At 40.3% G+C, this 22398-nt stretch overlaps 2 protein-coding genes across 5 annotated transcripts in view; both read right to left on the bottom strand.

Moving 5' to 3' along the window:
- Nucleotides 1–16884, bottom strand: part of adkb (adenosine kinase b) — a 116153-nt gene extending 99269 nt beyond the window's left edge. The window contains exons 1-3 of one of the 4 annotated variants that reach the window (XM_080456208.1): nucleotides 16773–16884; nucleotides 12756–12830; nucleotides 12183–12236 (exon numbers count right to left, since the gene is read on the bottom strand). In XM_080456208.1, the coding sequence (XP_080312334.1) occupies nucleotides 12183–12236; nucleotides 12756–12830; nucleotides 16773–16831 (188 nt within the window). In that variant the 5' untranslated portion in view covers nucleotides 16832–16884. Of the gene's footprint in view, nucleotides 1–12182; nucleotides 12237–12755; nucleotides 13907–15005; nucleotides 15425–16772 lie in introns of those variants that run through there. The other 3 variants (XM_080456209.1, XM_080456207.1, XM_080456206.1) reach the window with 3 other exon arrangements.
- Nucleotides 16885–17661: 777 nt separating this feature from the next.
- LOC308105474 (vinculin) overlaps nucleotides 17662–22398 on the bottom strand; it is a 41837-nt gene continuing 37100 nt past the window's right edge. The window contains exons 18-21 of the mRNA XM_080456205.1: nucleotides 21033–21218; nucleotides 20115–20318; nucleotides 19807–19911; nucleotides 17662–19615 (exon numbers count right to left, since the gene is read on the bottom strand). Coding sequence (XP_080312331.1) covers nucleotides 19469–19615; nucleotides 19807–19911; nucleotides 20115–20318; nucleotides 21033–21218 — 642 coding nt within the window. The 3' untranslated portion in view covers nucleotides 17662–19468. The remainder of the gene's footprint in view (nucleotides 19616–19806; nucleotides 19912–20114; nucleotides 20319–21032; nucleotides 21219–22398) is intronic.

The following is a 22398-nucleotide window of genomic DNA, read 5'->3' as shown; positions in this document are numbered from 1 at the left end:
AGGGGGGGATAAGAAAAAAAAAAACGCCCACATACACAGGGATGTGGATTATGTTTTGTTACACCTCCTTGACTTGTGATGCTTCCTTTTGGCACCACCTGCTGGCAGCTGGCGCCAACGAGAGGGAGGCATTTAGAGCTCCTGCAACAAGGCTTAATTGAGATTGCATCAGCCATCTCTCATGATACAGCATGCATGCTTTAAACACAGCGCAGTGATCCTGCACGGCAGCGCGCCTAGCAAGCCGCTCCATCAAAGACCAACAACCCAGGGGCCCCCGAATCACACCAGGAGATTTTCCATTTCCATTTGACAACTATTGTGTTTTCCCTGTTTAATAATTCACAAGTCCCATTCGTGTTCCTGACAGCTCAACGTGGGCCTGACGAAACACGGCCGATTCACGCACGTGTCCTAAATGGTCGTGTTTGCACGTTTATCAGTAAAAGGTCAGGGGGGGGCGATGTTGGTGGCAGAACATGTTGCTGATCTCTCAATCACCACAGCTAGGGCTGGGAGATACGACTTAACTTTTGCCTCAATTATGATTACAATTTTTTTTTTTTTTAAGTGTAAATAGCAGAACTGTTGTGCGCTTGTAGATTGGATATTTTCACAATTTGTACAATTTGTATACGACGCCATTGTACAACAAAGTTTAAAACAGTGTTAAGTGGTTAATCAGACTAATCGACTTAGTCAATTATAAAATAAATATATTCCCATTTTTTTGGGTCAAATTATTGATATAAGAATAAAAAAATATATATATATAAAAAATCTGTTCTATTATATTATGACCAGCATGAGCAAGATTGTCTGTTGTTGGTTCTAAATACGGGTTTCGATATATTTTCGGTTAATTGCCCTGCCCTAACCACAGCATGCAGTTAATGGTCACTCTCTCTCTCGCTCTATGCCTCAGAGGTCAGGTGACGGATGCGGGCGTGTGACCTTTGACCTCAGCAGCAGTCGGATGTACTGACCCTGGCAGGGGCCGGCGGAGGTGAATTTAAGTACTGTAGTACAGCACTCAGCTTCAGCAACAGACAAGGGGGTTGGGGGGGAGAGGGGGGGGGGGGGTGAAGTGTGTCTCCACACTCACTCAAGCATGAGTGCATGCAGTGAAGTGGCACGATGGGAAGCACATGCAGCAGCTTGGCATGCATGCACGGTCGCATTTGCGTGCACACACACACAGACATGCACGTCTGCCGCTCTTCTTGACACACCAGGAAGTCTCCGCTGGGGGTTTCTAGCACTCACGATTTGCCTCGTTATATATATATATAAAAAGAAGGGAAAAAAAGAAGAAGAAGAAAAAAAAAGGAGGGAGTCAAGTGTGTTTACAGAGCAGAATGTATCACACACACACAGACCCAGGAGCCAGAGTGTTTAGCGTGTTCTCAGTGAGAGGGGCCTTTTGTTGTCTTTCCTCCCAGTAAGCAGATTGCAGCAGGAGAGTGTAAGATGTACACAGACAGCAGGGCGTGCAAGGCGGAGAGGCACCTCCACTGATCTCCTGTGTCGTGTGATGATGTGTGTGTGATGTGTGTCTCAATCCTGCACTGATCCCCTGAGTCAGCCCCGTCAGTGATATGAGCCTCTCTCCCTTTCTCTCTCTCGCTCTCCCTCCCTCTCTCTATCTCTCTCACCCCCCATCTCTCGTTCTCTATCACTCTCTCCTCTCCCATCCGGAATGCTAATAACAGCCAGCCACTAACACTGGCTCCCTGAATTATTCATGCAGCAGCGGGTCACACGGCATAATGAGGAGTTTACTCTCATTCTGGATGCGATTGTGACGCCGCTAATCTGCATTTAGCACGGAGAATGGGAGAAAAAGGAGGAGGCGAAGGAGGGGGGAGAGAGAGGGAGGGAGGGAGGGAGGGGGGGGGGGGTGCTGATGAACTTAATTGCTGTGAGCAAACAACCTCTGAAAAGAGTCACGCCATCATCCCGAGATGGGAAAGTAAACAATTAATTATCATTGGACAGAGGGAGTCATAAACCAAATGTTTGAACAGGCCTAATCTTCAGGAGCCTGCTAAAAAAAATTTTTCCCCTTCCTTGCCAGTCCTCTCCGAGGTGGCAATATACTGTAACAACGATTCCCTCATGTGACACACTAATAATCATTAGGCCTAATATGATATGGTTAACTAGCCCAAGAGGATTTTGGTGGGTGATATAATGGGAAGTGTCTTGTGATTCTGAACAGCCCGCAAAGCCTATTTATCCTAAAATGAAATGTGTATTTGCCCACAGTGTAATCTTCTGCAGATAGGTGTGTTATATTATGTTGACATGTTGTTTTCTATGGAGATTTGTGGAGGAATAGCAAGGTTTTGTTGCCCCCTGCTGGGAATATACGGTACACGCCAGACGCTCTACGCTTTGGTAATGTGACAGAGAGGCAACGTGTGGTGAAATTGTGATATAATGAAAAATAAATCAGGTAAAGCTGCTGTCTTGTTTGCCTAATACAATGGATAAAATGAACCACAAGAGATGGAAAATGCTGTAATAAATCAAAAACTGTACTGGAAAATCCTAATTGATTTCCACAGTTTCATCAACACAATGTTCAACAACAACAATATTTAACCAGAGGCCAAATATATATTTTTCCATTTTCCTGCATTCACATGGAAAACGTATCCAATAGATAACCCACTGTGTGTGTTATACACAGTATTATCTTAAGCCACATGGTGGCAGCATTGACTGTTAATGCACACAACGACATAATAAACATAATTTATTCATTGCTCAATTGCAACCAAGTACATACTGAGGAATATCCAAGGCTTGCATTATTGGATCCAACAAATGATGGCATTTGCTGCTTGTTTAGACATGCAACAAACACCCCATTTCAGACAAAGTTGTAGGCAACAATACGGCACGGTTGGCTTCATTTTCTAAAAGTATAAGATACCCTTCTACTGAAACCAATCAGCGTATGCCTCTTGATAACCACCAATGCAACACAATCCCACTGAAACTGATGATATGAAACCGGCACTCGCCACAGCATCCTTTTCATGCTGTGTTGCAGTCACTGTATGAATATGAATAAACTGTGCAAGAAGCAATTGAAGCCTTGAGAAAGCATGGCCATACAGTATACTGTATATGGAGGAAATAAGAAATTTGAGGCTTTGTAAGCCTGTAGCAATCAGTGAAATAGCACAGTGACTGTACAGGCTGGTCCATACGGTTTCAACATTCATATTCAGGAGACTTTGATGCAACTGCTCCCTGTAAAAACAAAAACGGCAAGGCAACGCGATTGACGCGATTACAAATCAATCTTAGAGTGAAAGAGGGGATGTTAAAGGGGACCGTAGCACTGGACATTGCAGAAGCCCGCTCAGGAAAAGGAAAAGTTAGCCAGGGATAACAGTTGATGACTTCTACTGTATGCTAGGCAATTTCTCAGCCCACAACAGGATTATATGGACTCTGCAGTGACCAGATAATTGAATTCAGACATGGCTTACAGTGCACTGCATCCAATGATATCCGTCCCACTTGGGTGATGGAAAAAATGAGTAGTGCTCCACTCTGTGGATTCGCAGCCGTAACAATAGGTTTACGGACCAGACTTCTTAAGCCTGTTCGGGTGTTTTAGTTATGATGTCATTTGTAATAAGCTTCAGCCTAGTTCTTCAGCTATGAATCAGTCATTCTGAGAGTTATGTCTTTACACTTGCCTGTCTTCCAAAACTGTTCAGGTCTCTGAGATGACATCAGCAGGGGACCATTTAGTGTGAGACTACTAGAGGCAGAGGCACCTCAAGCTTAATGCGCCGTTTTGATAACTAGAACCTGTGTTCGAAGCATTAAAAAAAAGAAACAGAAAAACTGCATGCTCACTGCTCATACTGAAGTTAACCAGAACAAAGCATACCACAACCATTTAGTGCATTAGATTGAGATGTAAAGGGTCTGTCACATCATAATGAGGGGTGTGTGTGTGTGTGTGTGTGTGTGTGTGTGTGTGTGTGTGTGTGTGTGTGTGTGTGTGTGTGTGTGTGTGTGTGTGTGTGTGTGTGTGTGTGTGTGTGTGTGTGTGTGTGTATGGATGACATGCATTGAAATGCACAGCACTGGGAATTAAACAGCAAAGCCCTGTGTTAATCCTGCCCTGCCCTTGTATGTGGCAGGCATGGTGTCTGCAGTGGCAAAGATAACGCCACAGCCTTTGTAACAGTGGAGAACAACATTGCTGATGATGCTGCTTTGCTAGCACCGCAGGCGTCGAATGTCACGTGTGTGTCCCTTTGTCATGTCACAACACCTGACGAGAAAGCTTACTGTAGGTGACAGATGGCCAGAAATACTGATCTGTTGTTATTAGTTCATTTAAGTGGGACGTAATCGTTTTATAATATAAAATATGCCACTGTGTTTAGAAAATATGTGAAATAAACAGAAGAAATTCACAAGAAGGGTGCGCTCAGTAGAGCTCAAATCTTCCTCCATCCATCTTTCTGTCTATCTGGGGCATGTGAGGTGAATGTTTTGGGGTTGTGTGTGTTTGAAAAGGCACGGGGCAATGAGGGGTATAATAAAGGACTGTTATTACATCATTACAGTGCAACCAGAGTGACAGACTGCATGGAGATTGGATGGAGACACTTCTTTGAACACATGAAAAAGTAGTAGTAGTGTAGCATGTTGTCATCACAAGGACAAACATGATAAACATGGCATTACAATGCCATAGCCTTAAAGCCAATTCATAGTCCAGACGTAGCATACATGGACCAGACTACGCTGTGGTCTGAACCGACTGTCATGATGCAATAGTGGACCTCAGCATACACAAGACACCGTTTCACATTGACATGCACTAGGGACTAGGGTAGGGGTGCAACTATCACTTATTTCCTTAGTGATTATTCTATCGATTACTTTTCAAATAATCGGCTTTGGGAGCCATACATGAATGCTATGGAGACTGAGACCATTACTTAAGAAGAAAGGAAACAATCTAACTGAAAATAATTCCATGTATGGTAAAGAAATTGTAAACAATGTGTTTTTTGTTCAATGTAATGTCAAAGTAATAAGTGCAAGGGTATATGTGTGTAGGTGAGAGTGTGTGAATGTGTGTGATAGTGTGTGTAATGTGTGTTCATAGACCCTGATGAAGACCTTCTAGGTCGAAACGCGTTGGTCATACTCATTTGCCTTGCTCTAAATACATTTATAATGTATGCATTATAACTTTTTTTAAAAGTGCCTTGGAATTATTTTCTTTTTAAGTCTGCATTTCACACCTTTTGGCAAGCAGTACTTCTTTGGAAATCCTTTTTGCTTATAGTGTGTGTAATGTATGTAAAAACTAAATGGAAAATTACAAACATATTGGTAAAATAAAATCTAATAATCTGCAAGTGAGTTTTTTATAATAAAGAAAAACATTTATATATCAAAGAATCAATGCAAAACAATTTAACAGATTGTTTTCTTCATAATTGACATGGATTAGATTAGTTTGATTAACCACTTAAACCCTTTGTTAAACAATGGTGTCACATAAAAAAAGATAAATCAAAAATACAGAATAGCCGATCCTCCCACATGCACCAGTCTCTGTCTCTCAAACACTCACACTGTCTTTCAACATCAGTCGTCTTCTGATGCTTTGCCAACAAAAAATGTATTCTAAATTGTGAAGCCGTTTGTAATGTCAGTTCAATATGAGCACTATAAATTAAGCATGAATTAAGTGCCATCAATTAATCAGTGATTAATCCCTCCGACGTTTAATAATGATGACTCAGATATCACCGCAATTATGGTTTACACGTGCATGCAACATAATCAGTGATATTACACTTCTTCTTTGCCGTTCTCGTTGACAGGTCTAATGTGGTGGAGTGGAGTGAAGTATCAATATACAAATTAATGTATAAGGGTTTTTCTATATCTATTCAGGATGGTGTATGATGTAAGAACAAAATGGCCTCTATGGTCAATGGAGAAAAGCAATGAAAAGAACTGGACTCCTACTAGCCGTCTTAACCCTACATTATGTAGCCTTGCCAATGGATCACTTGCCAGCTTCATTTTCTTTTGAATTAAGACATCTTTGAGAATTGTTTCTTAGGTTTTGTTTATGGTTAGAGGAGGTACTTGTTCATAGTCAATATAATCTTGTCTAAATGGTCTATAACTATTGCAGAGAACAGAAAATGGTTTAATAATCATCAAAACCCAATTAATAATGAATTCTGCATAATAATAATAATAATAATAATGTAGTCCCCTTTGGTTGTTGTTGGGGTATTTGTCACTTTGCACAGTAGTCCTCTGCATTTACCCATCCTAACTATTAGGAGCAGTGGGAGCAGTTAGGGGTTAGTGTCTTGCTCAGGGACACTTCGACACATAGACTGGGCAGACCGTGGGGCAAACCAGCCTCTCTTCCCACTCAGCTACGCCCGCCCCTGCCTATTATTCATCCAAATGACCATGCAATCATCAGCACCGTTCATCTCTTGTGTAATTACAAGTAACTGGTAATCAAGTGTAATTTCTGCATTCATATATTCGTATTACTGTAACTGTTACGTTATGGACAAAATGCTGCTTCAAAGGTTTTCATTTGTTCCAGTTAGAGAGTTCTTCAACAAAGTCTTTCCACTACGCAAAAGCACAAACTCCACAATTTGTGGAATATTGATGAAATACATCAACAGAGCCACTGATGGGCTGTTATTACAACTCATTTGCCAAACGTAATTATTTGAGGAGCTCTTACACACAGCATACCATTACATTAAAATGGCTACATCCTATCAACGGAGCAGATGATTGATCAATGATCAATTCAGCACTTATTGTAAATGACAGTTGGGCCTACAAACACTCTTTTGTTGGCCAAAAGGTTTAAACTCACAGACTCCTTGTGTATCAATCACACACACGTATGGCTAGCTCTATCATAAGAAAAACACAACACAACAGAATGTACGATCTGTGATGAAAGTTAGCCTGGTTCCAATCTGCCATTGCAAAATTGCATTGCATTTTACCCTCGGCAGATGTTTATTGTCTGGCCACGCGAGGCTAGATGAAAGTGTCACGTTTTGGAAACCTGCAACCGCATTGCTTTAAAAAAGCATCAGACCTGTGAGCTGACAACGGCACTAATTTAATTCTGTACCCAACCCGCTTCAAATCAATTCCAACTACACAGAAATTAAAATCTGTCTATTATGGATGTCCAATAGATAATCAAGCCTTGAACAATCGCAGACTTTGGGCTGGGGGGGGGGGATGCACAATCGATTAATATATATTTGGCTAGTGGACGTGACTACCACTCAATGTTTTAAAATGTCTATCCAACCAAAGCAGTGCAAAATGATGTTCTTCAACGCCAGAAGCTGGGAATTAAGTGTTTAATTGCTGTTGAGTGCCCCATTGTGGATGTGACGGTGCTGACCAGTTCTGATATTATATGCCTTATGTGCAACATAACACCTTTACTCTTTGACCTCTTTATTCCTAGGAAAGGGACACAGTGCTGAATGTATCATCAAGTTGATAATATATATATATAGATGTGTGTACAGTATGTATATATATATATATATATATAGATGTGTGTACACACACACACACACACACACACACACACACACACACACACACACACACACACACACACACACACACACACACACACACACACACACACACACACACACACACACACACACACACACACACACACACACACACACACAAGTAAGTATATCCCAAACATCTTAACTGACGTGGTTCTACTTAATCAGAACACAACTCACTCTGAGACTGGGAACATAAGGCTGTGTTAAACATTAACTGCATTATGATAACTTGTCATTGATGTAAACTTCCCACTGTCTACAAATGTATGCTTAACAGCTGTACCAATGTGCTTTACCACAACACAACTCACTCAGAGTCTAAACATTATGTTAAACATTAACTGCATTATGATAACCTTTCATGAGATTGCCCGACCGCTTTTCAACATAACTTAAGGCAATTAGGCTGTATGTAATAGAATAATAACTCACAGACTAAATAAGCCCAAACCAGTATGTACTGTACATTACAAAAATAAGCATTGCCAAATAGATCACCAATCCAACCGTGGCTGTTTCCGACCACACCCATACCCACAAATTATTAATAATTAATATGTTTCACCAGTTAGATCAAAACTTGCGTCCATCAGGTACCTGTGAATTTTTTTAACATTCAAGACTGTCCCATCTGAGAATCAGGTGTATTCCAGAAAGCATATTCCAGAAAACTCAAAATCTCATGTCACATGACTGGATCAAGATGATCTAGTCAGGTGATTTGGGGGATCAGGATCGACCAATATAGATGAAGCCCAAACCATGAAAACATTCTGCAGTGAACTTTTAAAGGCATCTTCAATCACACACAGAAAAAGATGTGGATTCAAAGACAGCCAACCAACTTGCCTCATTTTTCATTCACACCCATAGAACAAGAGACTATCATAAACGTATACAATGACTTCTTTCACATTAGAACAGCAGCACCACAGCTGCAACAAGGGAAAGTACATGGGGAAAAAAATAGAGGATCGAGTCGATGTGTAGGTTTGTCTCGTTATGCCATATTTAGTTTTATATTTTCATAAATTAGCTTCACATTGTAATGAAGTGTCTCCTGACAAATTGATATTAAGTATAAATTGGCAAAGATGTGAAATATTGGCTAATTATTATTGTGAACAGATTTTCTATTTCCTGTCTCTCTCCACTGTGACTATCAAATAAAGGCTAAAAAAAGCAATGATAACAACAACAACAACAAGAATAAAGACAAGTTAACCTGCCTGGTAGCACGTTAGTTTCAGGGCATGATTTGCCATAGTGACAGACCAGCGGCTATATGTATGAAGGGTGTAAGCACATAAATTATGCTAAGCAAACAACCACTGTACTCAAAGATCTGTATAAGAAAAGGAAACCTGAAGAGGGAGATGTGAGGTGAGGTAAGTGTGCACCTACCAACATACTCTGCAGGTGGTGGACGCATGTTTTCAAAAGTGTTTTGGTGAGATAATACACAGGAATACTTCTAAATGCAGGCATGCAAACAGCCCCGAGGTGAAAAAGGTGACATGTTTTTTTTTTCGGGTCAGGTGTCACACAATTGCCCTATTTGGATTCAAAATGGCTATTGTAGCTGAAAAGCTACAAGTTTGCATGTCTTTAAATGTGATGTTTTTTGCCGTTTTTCACTCTACATTACACTTAGAAGTTAATAGCCTATTTTGGGTCCAATACATTTTCAAGTGCGTGTATATCTATTATACATGAAACCGAAATTTCTCTTCGGTTTAATGCTTTTTTGCTGGTGCAAATTATTATAAGCTAGAAAAGTGCGCTCCCCAGAGCACAGGTCTCCGCCAGGTTGAATATCCAGGGCCTGCAAATTATAACCAAACGGAATGGGATAGGAAAAATCTGACTGATACGTCTTTATCACATGACTGCCGAGTTAATGTGTATGATTGTACTGATGTATTTTGGTCAAAATGTGTAGGAGTACTAGCAGAATGTGTATTTTGAGGAAACTTTCTATGTATCCCATATCTATAATGCTTTATAAAACATACTTATTACATTATACTCTACTTATAATCTACTTATAACACGGTATAATTATAGTTATAACAACTCATAAATACTAATAATGCTTTAGGATGCATTTATTACATTTTTTATGGCATATGGGTGTCCCAAATGGCTGTGGCCTATATATGGCGAGTTGCATCATGATCCAAGAAAGTGTTTTGACGACCTAAGGTTCAAGAGATAAGATAAATGTGAAGTGGTCTGTTATATCACTCCCATGAGGCCAATTTGAAATATTTGTGTCTGCAAAGGTTCACGCTGATCGTTCCAACGGTGCTGGAGATTAGCTGCTCACAGACACACACACATGCGGACACACAGACGGACAGAAGAGAAAACATCGTCTACAGCCTTCGGCGGTCCGGCCTGGCGGAGACAATGAATGGTCCAATAATAATTGGGCATTGCTGTCTACCTGGACATTCGTGACGATGCCACTGCCAGCTGTTTGGCCCAGGATACCAGCCATGCACTGGTCCAGTGGAGAGAGGCTATAGTCTCCTCTCCTCCTCCAGTGGCTGACACTTGCCTTGTGGGCGCTGGTCAAATTTTTAACCTCCCTTCAGAAGTCCCACCACTTTATTTCTTCCACAATGTGTTGCTCTGAACCAACGCTATAGCATAAATATATTTACTCCCACTCCCTTTAAAATTTTCTTTGACATAACCACTACTACACAACCAAATAATATTGTCTTTCGTTTACCTCCTGAACTTCAAGTTCAAAGTTTCAATTTCACAAACAGAAATCGAAACATTAATTTTCTCATTCATTTTACCTACATTAATATGAACTCCTACAGATAACCTGTTAAAGTCTAACCACATAGGAGTGGGAGTGGATGAGTGCGCATTCACGTGCACACAATTCCACACTGAATTCTCCACCATGCATTGATTTATGATGAAAAACAGGTCTACATGTTTTTTTTCACACATCCGGATGGAATGACTCAAAACATTTTATACGCTTCCATTTAGTGTGGAAGGATGCTGTGCAGACGTTCATACATATGGCACATATCAACATTTCCCAGACTCTAAAATAGAGAGGACACATCTTTCACCGGCATTTGCCAAAGATAAATATTAAAACAGATCAAATATTCAAACAGCAATAATCCCTGGAGACAATGAACAGATGATTGTCAAAAAGAAATAGGCTAGCGTGCACATCCCAAGTGTGAAATATGCTATTGACTTTTTAAAGAAAAACTCCTGAGGCGCCGCAAAGAATATAAATCACCACTGCTGTAAGATAGTTTACTTTCCCCTGTGGTAAAATTAACCAACACATTCAATGAAAAGCCTCCATCTGTATTCAAATCAAATAGTAAAATAATGACAAGAGAGTGATATTCAACATGGGCCACACTCAAAACTCACCCTGGTTATTTCACATTATTAATAATAATACTACTCGGGGGACCATGCAAGTCGGGAACATTATATGTAAGTTGGGAATACATGCCACATGCTCCTGCATGTCAGCTCCACGCGCATCGCGTTAGCTTCGCACCGCCGCTTTCTTTCGCTGTGGCTTCCTTCACCCATGAGCACAGATCTCACACTATTTGTTCCATGTCTGTCTGTGTGTGTATTTATCCCCCGGCATAACCGATTGACTTCAAACTGGGCGTATGTGTCACCAACAACCCAGGGATGTGCCAAGTGGTTATTATGGTTGTACGGTTGTATGGTTGTGTTTAATTTTCTCAATGGAAGAGTAGGGAGACCACCTCCAACCACTGCAGATGTACTAGTTATATTGTACTGACATACTCTCTACCATGGTTAAAATAAATAATTTTATTCATTAAAGTTTGCAGCTTTAAAAATGTATATTTCACATCAAATTGTTATACAGCAGATTGCGCAAAACATTGGGGGCAGTTTGCCTCAAGATGTTCAGGGCAAAGCGACTAAAGGCCTCTAGGAAGGCTATAATATTACTGTAGCATCTGGTTGCAATGGGGAGCAAGAGGAGTGCTGAGAAAAGAGCATGCACGGTCAGCAAAATGCTTCCATGGATAAAGGTTAAAGTAAAAAGATGACTCCAAAGATATTCTTGGCACACAGCGACAAGTGTTGTATGAATCAATTATTTAACCATAAGTAAATCGTTGTGGCGGGTTTGAAGTGTGTAGCTAGCAGATAGTAGTATGAGAGGTATGTATGTAGGTGTGGTATGCACTGAGCATCAGATGCCTCTCCTCAGTTACGAGAGGCTCATTTATAACTTTGCTATTTAGAGTACCGCTCACTAGTTATGAATGACTGGTAGATCCCTTTTTTGGTCTTACATAATCATATGTATGTATATAACAGAGACTTAGCATGCAGTGTGATAGGTAACCACTTATTTTATTCAAAAGTCGCGAAAATAGCCGGTCTACAATCTTGTAGATCTGCTATGTTTACTGTTTTTGAACAAATTTGAAAAGGTTTTGCCCAAAACAGGCACACCAGGTTGAAAATTATTAAATGTTTACTCACAAGGCCTTGTGTTTGTCTTCAGCAAGAATCTGGTCATTTGGCTTCAGGCCGTACCTTTTAGGGAATAAACAAGGTTTTGTGAACAATGGATTTTGTTGGTGATATTAAAACCAATGAAACCCTATACTTAGTTGACCGGATTCCACCCCCTCCTTTTTGCCCTCTACACCCGATATATATATATATATATATATATATATATATATATATATATATATATATATATATATATATATTCACTGAAAATAGCTGCATATAGTTGCATTGTGAGCTTGTAGAGCTTCTATTTTCAAAACATTTTTATACATTTGAAAACTTGTGAAATGGGACATTCTGCATAATGAGTACGTTCTACTTTTGGTACTTTAAGTACATTTTGATACCAATACTTTTGTACTTTTTCTCAAGTAAATATTGAATTCCGGACTTTTACTTGTAACAGAGTATGTTCTACAATGCAGTATTGATACTTTTACTTAAGTACAAAAATAATAATAATACTTTTTCCACCACTGCACATTAGTGATCTTTGTGGAGTTAGTGGGCGGTGTGTTCAGAGCTACTTAGACTTACTTGTCAAGGAAGTCCTTGTTCACAACAGCTGAAATATCAAGCAGGGGATTGCCCATCCCAAAAAGTGTGTTCTCGCTGCAGGGAGACAAAAGCATATTGTAACACTTCACATTTTTCCCGCCGGACTCCAAACTCCCACTAAATGGCGTTATAGGAGGAGTATCAAAATCTTTATAAAACATGAACCCTTTATTGGGCTTTGTGTTTATGCCTTTGATAATGTAGTGGTTCTCAAATTACTCGTTCTTCTAGTAATCTAGTTGGTCAGTAAACGCAAGACATTGGACCAATGTTTCAGCCGAACACATACAATTACAGAGTTAGGAATTTCATTTTTACAGCGCACAGATGAACAAATCAATTTAGGGGATTTTTTAGAGATTAATGAGAATTTGGTTTAAAATAATTGTGGAGTGATTAGACTACATTAGAATTTGCTTTGAGGGATTATGCTGTGCAAGTTACCAAAGAATGTCAGCCCATTCATGTGATGCAAATGAACATTAATCAAATTACAAGGAAGACTTTCAGCTCGCTATGGAGGGACAAAATGGTGCATTTTACTTTCAATGAACAGAACCAGGAGAGTTGTTCTTGTGGGCATGATGTGTCAGCCAACAACAGGTTCATATCTAGGTCTATAACTGTACTGTGGTTAAGTACCAGGTTCAAGATACGAGTTGTGCAGAATCAGCAGATGGCCTCCTGCACACAACTGTTGTATTGAGCTGTTATTTGTGTAGCCTACTTGTGGCCTGCTTGTTAGTTTGCACCAGTTTTTTCATCATCCTCTGACCTCTCTCATTGTTCGCAAGCTGTTTTTGCCCACACAACTGACTGAATCCAAAGAGGATAACAGTCTCTGAGATGCTGGAATCATCAGTCACTTCGATCAGGCGTATTTCTCATTCTAATAGTCTAAGGTGGAGTGGGTTTTGTATGTAACAGGCAAATGTCGAATAAAGTGGCAACTGAGGTAATTTTCCTCAAGATGTCTTTATCTTAAAACTTTCCCAAACAACGTGGAGTTGTTAAATCGGTCAAAGTGTGATCTTTCTTGAATGACTGAAATATTTTCTATCCATTACCAAACTTTCAAAAAGACTGCAGGTCCTGATCACTGACAAATTACCTGGCTGTAGGCGTGTTTTGATTACCCAAATCTCCAGATTTCATTTCATTTCATTTTATTTCGCACATGGTAGTGTACATACAATTCCTATCAGAGGATAATTCATTTATCAGTAATGGTCTTTTTCTTTGCTTAAATTTTTTAAAAGGTATTGAAAAGGTCTTAAAAGTCCTTAGATTGTCACTTCACTGCTCCAAAAAATCATGTAGGGACCCCCTGGGGGTCCCGACCCACAGGTTGAGAACCACTGCATTAGAACTTGTCAGTGGAATTACGTTGGGGACCACGTTTATTTCCTGTCAGCTATATAGCCTACTCACAAACACTGCAACAAGAAATAAACTTGGACCCATTTAGAATGTTGTCAAGTGTGAAAAGCTCAATAGGCTATGATGACTTATTATCAGTGTTTCAAAAATATTTATGGCCCAACGCGACGATTATGTGTCATTGTTGTCACATTTTCCCTAACCTCCCAGCATCGAGCAGCGTTACGTCAACAATGTCCCTCCCTAAACAGTAACAGCTGCTTTGCATGATTTCATTTAGTAGACAACCCTTATTATACAGCCTTCAAATCACGCTCAGAATGCCAAATCACAGAGTGTGTAAATCCATGCAGTGGCAATTCCCAGGAAGGCTGACCTAGAATAAATGTGCAAAAAAGGAGACCCACAAACCAATGGTTCTCATGTGGAGACCTGTGGGTCCCCACATGATTTTGGAGGGGTCCCCAGATGACAGTGAAGTGACAATTTAAGGACCTTTAAGACCCTTTTAATAGCTCAAAAAAAGAAAAAGACCATTTCTGCATCAAAAGTAATCAACATAATACTATAAAAACTGGTCAAACATTGCCCAAATTGTCAAATAATATAAGAAAGAGGCAAACATTGGTATTTTCACAATATTAATCTGTGGAGACGAGTCAAAATGCCTCTAACTCCTACAATTCCAAGTGCTTGTCGGAGTGGGGGGTCCCCAGTTAATACATATGATTATTTCTGGTGGTCGCAGCCTTAAAAGGTTGAGAACCACTGCCATAAACGACTCGGAAATTATTGTTTTACGGAATAAAAATGCGTGTCAACGTTTGAGGATCAAGGTGATATACTTACCTTGCGGTTGGCATGGTGATATTATTATTAATATGTGTGTCTTCTGGCCTGTTTATTAGTTTTGACAAGCTGCTTCGGTCTCAGCAACACAAAAAAAGCAACGTGCTTCTCTGGAAGACTGCAATTTTTCTGCTTAGCTGTCGTTGTCTTCCCCACGTATCCGTTCTGATTGGTCAATCTAAGAGGCGGGGCGGGGTTTAGCATCTCCTTGGTATGTGGTTGGCTACAAATGTTACAACTACTTGTAACATTAAAGGGCAAGTTCACTTCATTGAAGGATTATGCGGAAACATTGTGGCTGACAGTGTCGCTCGCAGTGGTGGAAAAAGTACTCAAATGTTTTTATTAAGTAAAAGTATCAATACTGCAATGTATAAATACTCTGTTACAAGTAAAAGTCCGGAATTCAACATTTACTTGAGTAAAAGTACAAAAGTATAGGCATCAAAATATACTTATAGCATATCCTTTGAAAATAGCAGATCTACAAGCTCACAAGTGGTTTTCTAATAATAATCCAAATCTATAAAGTAACTAGTAACTAAAGATTTCAAAGAATTGCAGTGGAGTAAAAAGTTAAATATTTGCCTCTGAGATGTAGTGGAGTTGAAGTAAAAATATAGAAAATTGGAAATACCTCAGTAAAATAAAAAATACCAAACAAATGTACTTTAAGTACAGTACTTGAGTAAATGTACTTAGTTACTTTCCACCACTGGTCACTCGCCCAAAAAGAGCAGATCTACAAGCTTCACAGCGTGTCGCCACGCCATGCTGAGAGCTTGTAGATCTGCTGTTTTTGGCACGCGGCACCGCCCGTTTTACTCGCCTAGTTTGTTGACCATCATATCCGCGTCTGATTAACGTTAAATACACGTGGAGATGTTGAGGTCGCCGTCTCCGAAATCATGTGATGTTGATGTACACACCCTATTCCGCCCTCCTCATCCTGTCCCGAGTCCTGCCCGTTATCTCTAGTTGACAGCATGATATTGCGATCAAATCCATACCATATCTATATATTTGTGTGTCTTATTGTAGCCGTTTCAACGGAATACGGTGCCACAAACCGGTGCACGGTTACAGTCCGTCTGTCCGCTAACGCTTCGTTTGCACGATCCAGCATAGCCCTGAAACATGACTGTCTGTCATATCATGACAGTCATGGATGAACTTCAACCTGGTGTTTGCACCTTCTCCCTGTTTGGCCCGTACATCTACATAAACGTTCAAATTTCAAATATAAAGTGCTTACCCTATGGTCATGGATGTTACAATTATATACGGGCCCTCAGAAGTACCCGTATGTTCCGTATTGTTCAATAAAAAGCATTTTAATCTGATTGGTGGCCATTTTCTCATAATGTATCAGAGTGCAGTAAACCTTCCAACCGATAGGGTCGCGTAGATGAAAGCATATGGGGAAAATACCGAGAAAATTTGCCACCAATCGGATTAAAATGCTTTTTATTGAACAATACGGAAGATACGGGTACTTCTGAGGGCCCATCCATAATTGTAACATCCGTGGCCACGGAGTAGGCACTTTATATTTGAAATCTGAACGTTTATGTAGATGTACGGGACAAAAAGGGAGAAAGTGCAAACACCAGGTTGAAGTTCATCCATGACGGTCGTGACAGACCGTCGTCTGATCCATGGCTAGATCCAGCAGCGGAATTATACTAGCATGCGAGCTGGCTAACTTGCTAAGCAGAGCGTTATAATAGCATCATCATACATTAGTAAGACAGTCGGCTATCTTACCCTAGGGATCTTTTCCGTGTTGTTGTTGACATCTTTTGGTTCTCAACATCAGACGTCATTTTTGTTTTGCAGTGATGAGGAGTGTGTGTTGATGATGCTGTGGGAACTGAACACAGAGAGGTCTGCTTGGTACCACAGAGGAGGGTTGGCTGGCTCCCCCCTCCCCCCTGCGTGATGATGTTACTAATTAGCAGTGTGGTGGAAGAAGTACACATGTTTTACTTAAAGTAAAATTATTAATACTGCAATGTAGAAATACAAGTAGAAGTCCCGTGTTCAAAATATACTTGAGTAAAAGTACAAAAGTATTGGTATCAAAATATACTTAAAAGTAAAAAACTCATTCTGCAGAATGTCCCATTTCACAAGTTTTCAAATGTATCAAAATCTTTTGAAAATAGCAGATCTACAAGCTCCCAATCACAACGCATTGTGAGCTTGTAGATAGTCAATTTTCAAATGGCCTAAATGTATATGTATATGTGGTTAATGTATGTTTTGTAATAATAATCAAAATCTACAAAGTAACTAGTAGTAAAAGTATAATAGTTGCCTCAGATGTAGTGGAGTAGAAGTAAAAGTACAGAAAATTGGAAATACTCCAGTAAAGTATAAGTACCTCAAAATTGTACTTTAAGTACAGTACTTGAGTAAATGTACTTGGTTACTTTACCCCTCTTCTAATTAGACAGCATGGCAGTGATGCGAACTAATGAGCTTTTAGTGGATGAATGAATGGATATAATCAAACCTCACACTTTATCTGGCTGCTGTCAGTTAGGGACCACCGTTGTTGTCACCACAAGCCCAAAGTTTTAACGTAATTATAGCAAACAAAATGGCAAGCATGATAAGAAATTATAGAAAAACAAGACCATGCACACACAGCTAGAAATGCTATAAAATGCTTTATTACAAAATTGTGAACTACCTATGCAGAATTGACAGATCTATTCAAATCCTAATAAGTTGTTTCTATATTCTTTTTTACATAAAATTATTAGGGTTTGAATAGGGCTAGATTTGACTTCCTAGATTGGATGAATCAGGTATAATTTCACCCACTCATAAACATACAACAATAGGTGTTTTGAACAAATCAATGATACCGTGTGCAGATGATACAAAACATCTGTAAATGAAAAAAATATATATAGCAAATAACGTTTCTTCTTACAAGGCACATCAACTGGGTTTTTCCAAAATGACACATTCACACCAATGGTCTAATTCAGACATTTCCAAAACATCAACCATTGTGGTCACTGGTCAGCAACTGTAGCCAACAGCTACCGTTTAGTGTACGAAGACATGTGGAAAAGGCGATAAATAACAATTATAATGCGTGTCTACCACACCAGTTTCAGATGACAGTACTGTGCTATCCACAAAGAGGCTCTTCCGCCTTATTTATGCTCCGTCACATGACTGCGTCGTATGCCGGAAATAGTAGATCTACAAGCTCAACTCACTGCATCAAAGAAGCATTGCGAGCTTGTAGGTCGGCCATTTACGCAGCTCGACACCGTCATGCGACAAAGTATGAATGAGGCTTTCTTCTCTTATGCCCAAGCCGTTCCCTTGAATACCTACATGTGTGTGCAATTCCTGTTTCACAAAAATGATTGTACTAAGACACACAAAACATGAGACGTACAACTGTGCAGTGTTAAGAAAAGAAAACTGTTGGGCAAGACGAACCCTTCTCAAGGTCGACCAGGGTTACTTGTTGGCTTGCTTGATTCAATGAGGAAAGGCAGCATCCGTCTCAAGTCACTATTTTGTTGCATACACCTTGTCTGCTACTGTACAAGGGGTATGAGCCTATGAGGACGTAACTTAAGTCGTTTTCAACGTCACCTCTTGCAGATGTTTGCGGATAAAGTTATACGTTATTAATTAAATTAACTCGTCTGGTGAAGTAGCCCTTAGAACGCTGACCCAGAGAAAAGACAGTTATACGATAAAGATAATAGTGGAAGAAGGTCTTTGGCAGAGGTCCTAATGACAGAAAAATGCTACAAATGCATTACACAATTCAAAATAAACAACAGTGTTTCTTTTACAGTTTGTATAACGTAGCATAGTGTAAACAGACATAATACTATTCATATAGTTTGTGTGAGCTGAGCATTTGCATATATTGTACTTGTAACAACTCCTCATGAGTTCACGTGTTTGTCAGAGCGCGGGTGAACCAATGCCGAAAATTACATCAAATAACCAGTACAAAGATATAAAAACCTCCAAGAAAATCTTGCCTAATCGAATTTAACTTAACATGGGCTATGTCAAAGCGACCGCAAAAAATATCAACCCGACATTATATGAAAAGCCAACCTCTAATCAAAATATATATATATATTCCTGGGATTTGTCAAAATAAGCTCTAAAAGACATTTTTACACACATTAGAAAAAAGAATTTCCCAGAAAGAATCTAATCCATAACTTGCACCGACAGTCCCATCTTTTACATTCTACCAAAACAGCTACTGCTTATAGACAGCACGGGACGAGTTGAGAAGTAGTGTATCATTGTATTTTTGCCCACAATAGGGTAAGGGGATGCCAACATCAGCAATAGCTGTGGGGGAAGCATTTATTTGTCCATTCATTGTGTTGCTCAAGCTTCAGTTCTCCTCCTGGCCAGATGTACTGAACGAGCATAAAACTTCGTAACAGTAGCCTTTTCTCTTACTGGTACCAGGGTGTCTTTCTGATCCAGTGGAGAGTGAAACCTGCATCTGTCCGGATCTTAATGGAAGCTGCCTCAGCCTCCCTGACGGTCTCCTTCACAGACTGCATCAGGTTCTGAGCATTGTGAACCAACATCTCCGTGGCCTGGGAAAGTACACATGTAAAAATATTACACTCTGGTAGATCAAGATAATCTCTTTACAAGCCAGTTTATTAAAGGAATCCAGTGATTCCTTAAAAAACACAGACGGTATAAGAAAAAACATAAATTGAAAGCTAAATTAGTTGTCCAGTTTTACACAAAATATTAAGCATCTTACTGTATGTGAGCTTACCTGCTCTGACTCTTCCTCACTGATGTTGGTACGACCCAACATGGTGGCCTTGACCGTGGACAGGATTTTAAGCTGTGTACTAATGGTGGGAATGCGCTCACACACCTGAAACGGGGACAAAAAGATTCATGTGATGAAAATGTATTAATTTAGATCAAAACATATACCCACACATAAAATCTGTTGATCATATTCACACAGGCAATTTAGCCATTATGTCACACTACCCCACACCCAAAAATAGCAAAATGGCCGCGGTGTGAATATGGTCAATGGTGGAACATTTTGTTAGAGACTAATTTACTGACCTGGAGCAGGTTGGTCCGGATACGCTTGTCAGTGCATTGTTTGGCCACCTCTTTAGCCAGGCGAGTGACCTCGTCTGAGGCTTTAGCAATATCCTTGGCACACTGGATGAGGGCACGCTTGTTCCCGCTGCCACCACGCACCAGTCGGGACATCTCAGCCATGAGCAAAGCCATTCGCTTAGCTGCACCAATGATGTCATTACCCTATAAGTGGTAAGAACAAAGTAAATACACTTCATATAGACTGGCACAGTTTTGCAGAAGGTGGCATACCCGTTTCTTGTTCCGAATAGTTTTCCCATAGCTTTGTTTGAGTGGCTCGGCAGCTATGGGAAAATGAACCTTAACAGGAAACAGGTATGCTACCCATAGAGTTAAAAATAATGAGAGGGCACCGGATATCCCCTCCCATCCACTTGCATTGAGTTGCTCACCCAGCGCAAGGGCCGAAATCACCCCTTCTTCCGGGTTGTGAAATGTAATGGGCGAGGCCTATTTGGGGCTTCAGTGACACGTTTTGCGTCACCTCGGTGCGCAGCCCCGTGCGCAAGCTCGTGAGTCGAGCCCATTGGTCGAAACCGTTTTCGCTGTGCGCTGTGTGCAGTGGCCCGAGCCGTTTTGAGCTGCAGTACCTATGAATGGCCAGCATGTTCATTGCGCTTCGATGCAACCACTGTGTTCTGGGGGCTTGATGCTACCTTCTGGAAACCCGGGAGGATAGCTATGCACAGAGCCTATAGGACCATTCAACAGACTAACTGTTTTAAAGAGGTTTACACACTGAAGCTCTATATACTACGATAGCGAAAATAGCATATGTACAAGCTCACAACGCGTTATAAATAATAAATAAATAAAAGCAGTAAAAAACAAACAACACAGTTACAAAGTCTTCTTTGGATTGAATTGTTCACTCACTTTGCTGGACCATTTGCGGGCCTGTTCGTGGAGCTGCCTGGCAGCCTCCATCATGGGCTCGCTCACCACCTCACCAGCCACCGCCTCAGGGAAGTCCTCGTCCTTCTCCTCAGGGGGAGGGGGCCTAGGTGGAGGGACCTCGCCCTCAGGAAGGGGAGGCTTGGGTGGTGCAGGCTCGTCATTAAGCTAAGAATGAGTCAAAATAAATAATTAAGCAATAATACATGACAGGCTGTTATGATCATATCACAGCTACAGGTATTTAGCGCATATACACACACACACACATATATCACAGTTGGGCATAGCAGTGGCGGCCATTTTGTGGTGCCACCGATAGAAACCCTATTCATTCTTCCCATAGAGATTTCTTAAATACAAATTATTCTAAGCCTGGAACCAAGCCATCCAGGCTCCTGGTGAATCATGACCATAAAACATTTGAGTCAGTGTCAAAGAATATTAGAATATTTAATTATATTATATACTATATTTAATAAATACCATTTTTTTTGCATTTTACTAATATTGTTTGACACAGAATCAAATGTTTTATGGTCATGATTCACCAGGAGCCTGGATGGCTTCATTCCAGGCTTTAAATTATTTATATAAATATTTTTCGGAAATCTCTATGGGAAAAATGAATGGGGTTTCTATCTGTGGCACCACAAAATGGCACTGTTATAATAGAGCACCGAAGTCTGACATCACTGCCGCCAGAGGGCGCTATCCCCCTGGGTCGCGGTGTTATTTTTTGTGTTGAAATCCCCACAGGGGAATCTTAGATCACGTCATAAGAACTGTGTTCCAAAAATAAACATATCATCCGGGCGTTTCTGCCAGGGGCGTGGCTCTGCATCGTTTATGATATTCATTCATATTTGATACAGCCCGTTTATGGAGAACATTTTATAAATTCTGCCATAAAAGTCTTAAAAACAACACTTTCGGGTCTGAAATCACTGTCCCTACAGCAGCCGTGTTCATGGGAAATGTAGTTTTTGGGTCGTTTGACTTGTTTCTAGCGTTTATTGTATTACTCTTTGGGTAAATTTGTACATTTCCACCTTCAGTCGATACTTCATATCCATCGAGTAAAATCACCGATGTGGTGCTTTAATTTTTCGAACAGTTCTTATATGAGGCGATCTAAGATTCCCCTATGGGGATTTCAACACAAAAAATAATGCCACGACACAGGGGGATAGCGCCCTCTAGCCGCAGTGACGTCAGGACTTGGGTGCTCTATGCCCTATACACCTCCAATTTTAACCATAAACAATATGTTGCACACCTAATATATCAAATGGTTACCAACAGTATATAAATGGATACTTCAATGTGTTTCATGTTGGCTGTTATA

Source organism: Gymnoscopelus braueri, assembly GCF_963280865.1.
Source record: "Gymnoscopelus braueri genome assembly, chromosome: 17".
Lineage (NCBI taxonomy): Eukaryota > Metazoa > Chordata > Actinopteri > Myctophiformes > Myctophidae > Gymnoscopelus > Gymnoscopelus braueri.
This window is presented reverse-complemented; position numbering and strand designations above follow the sequence as displayed.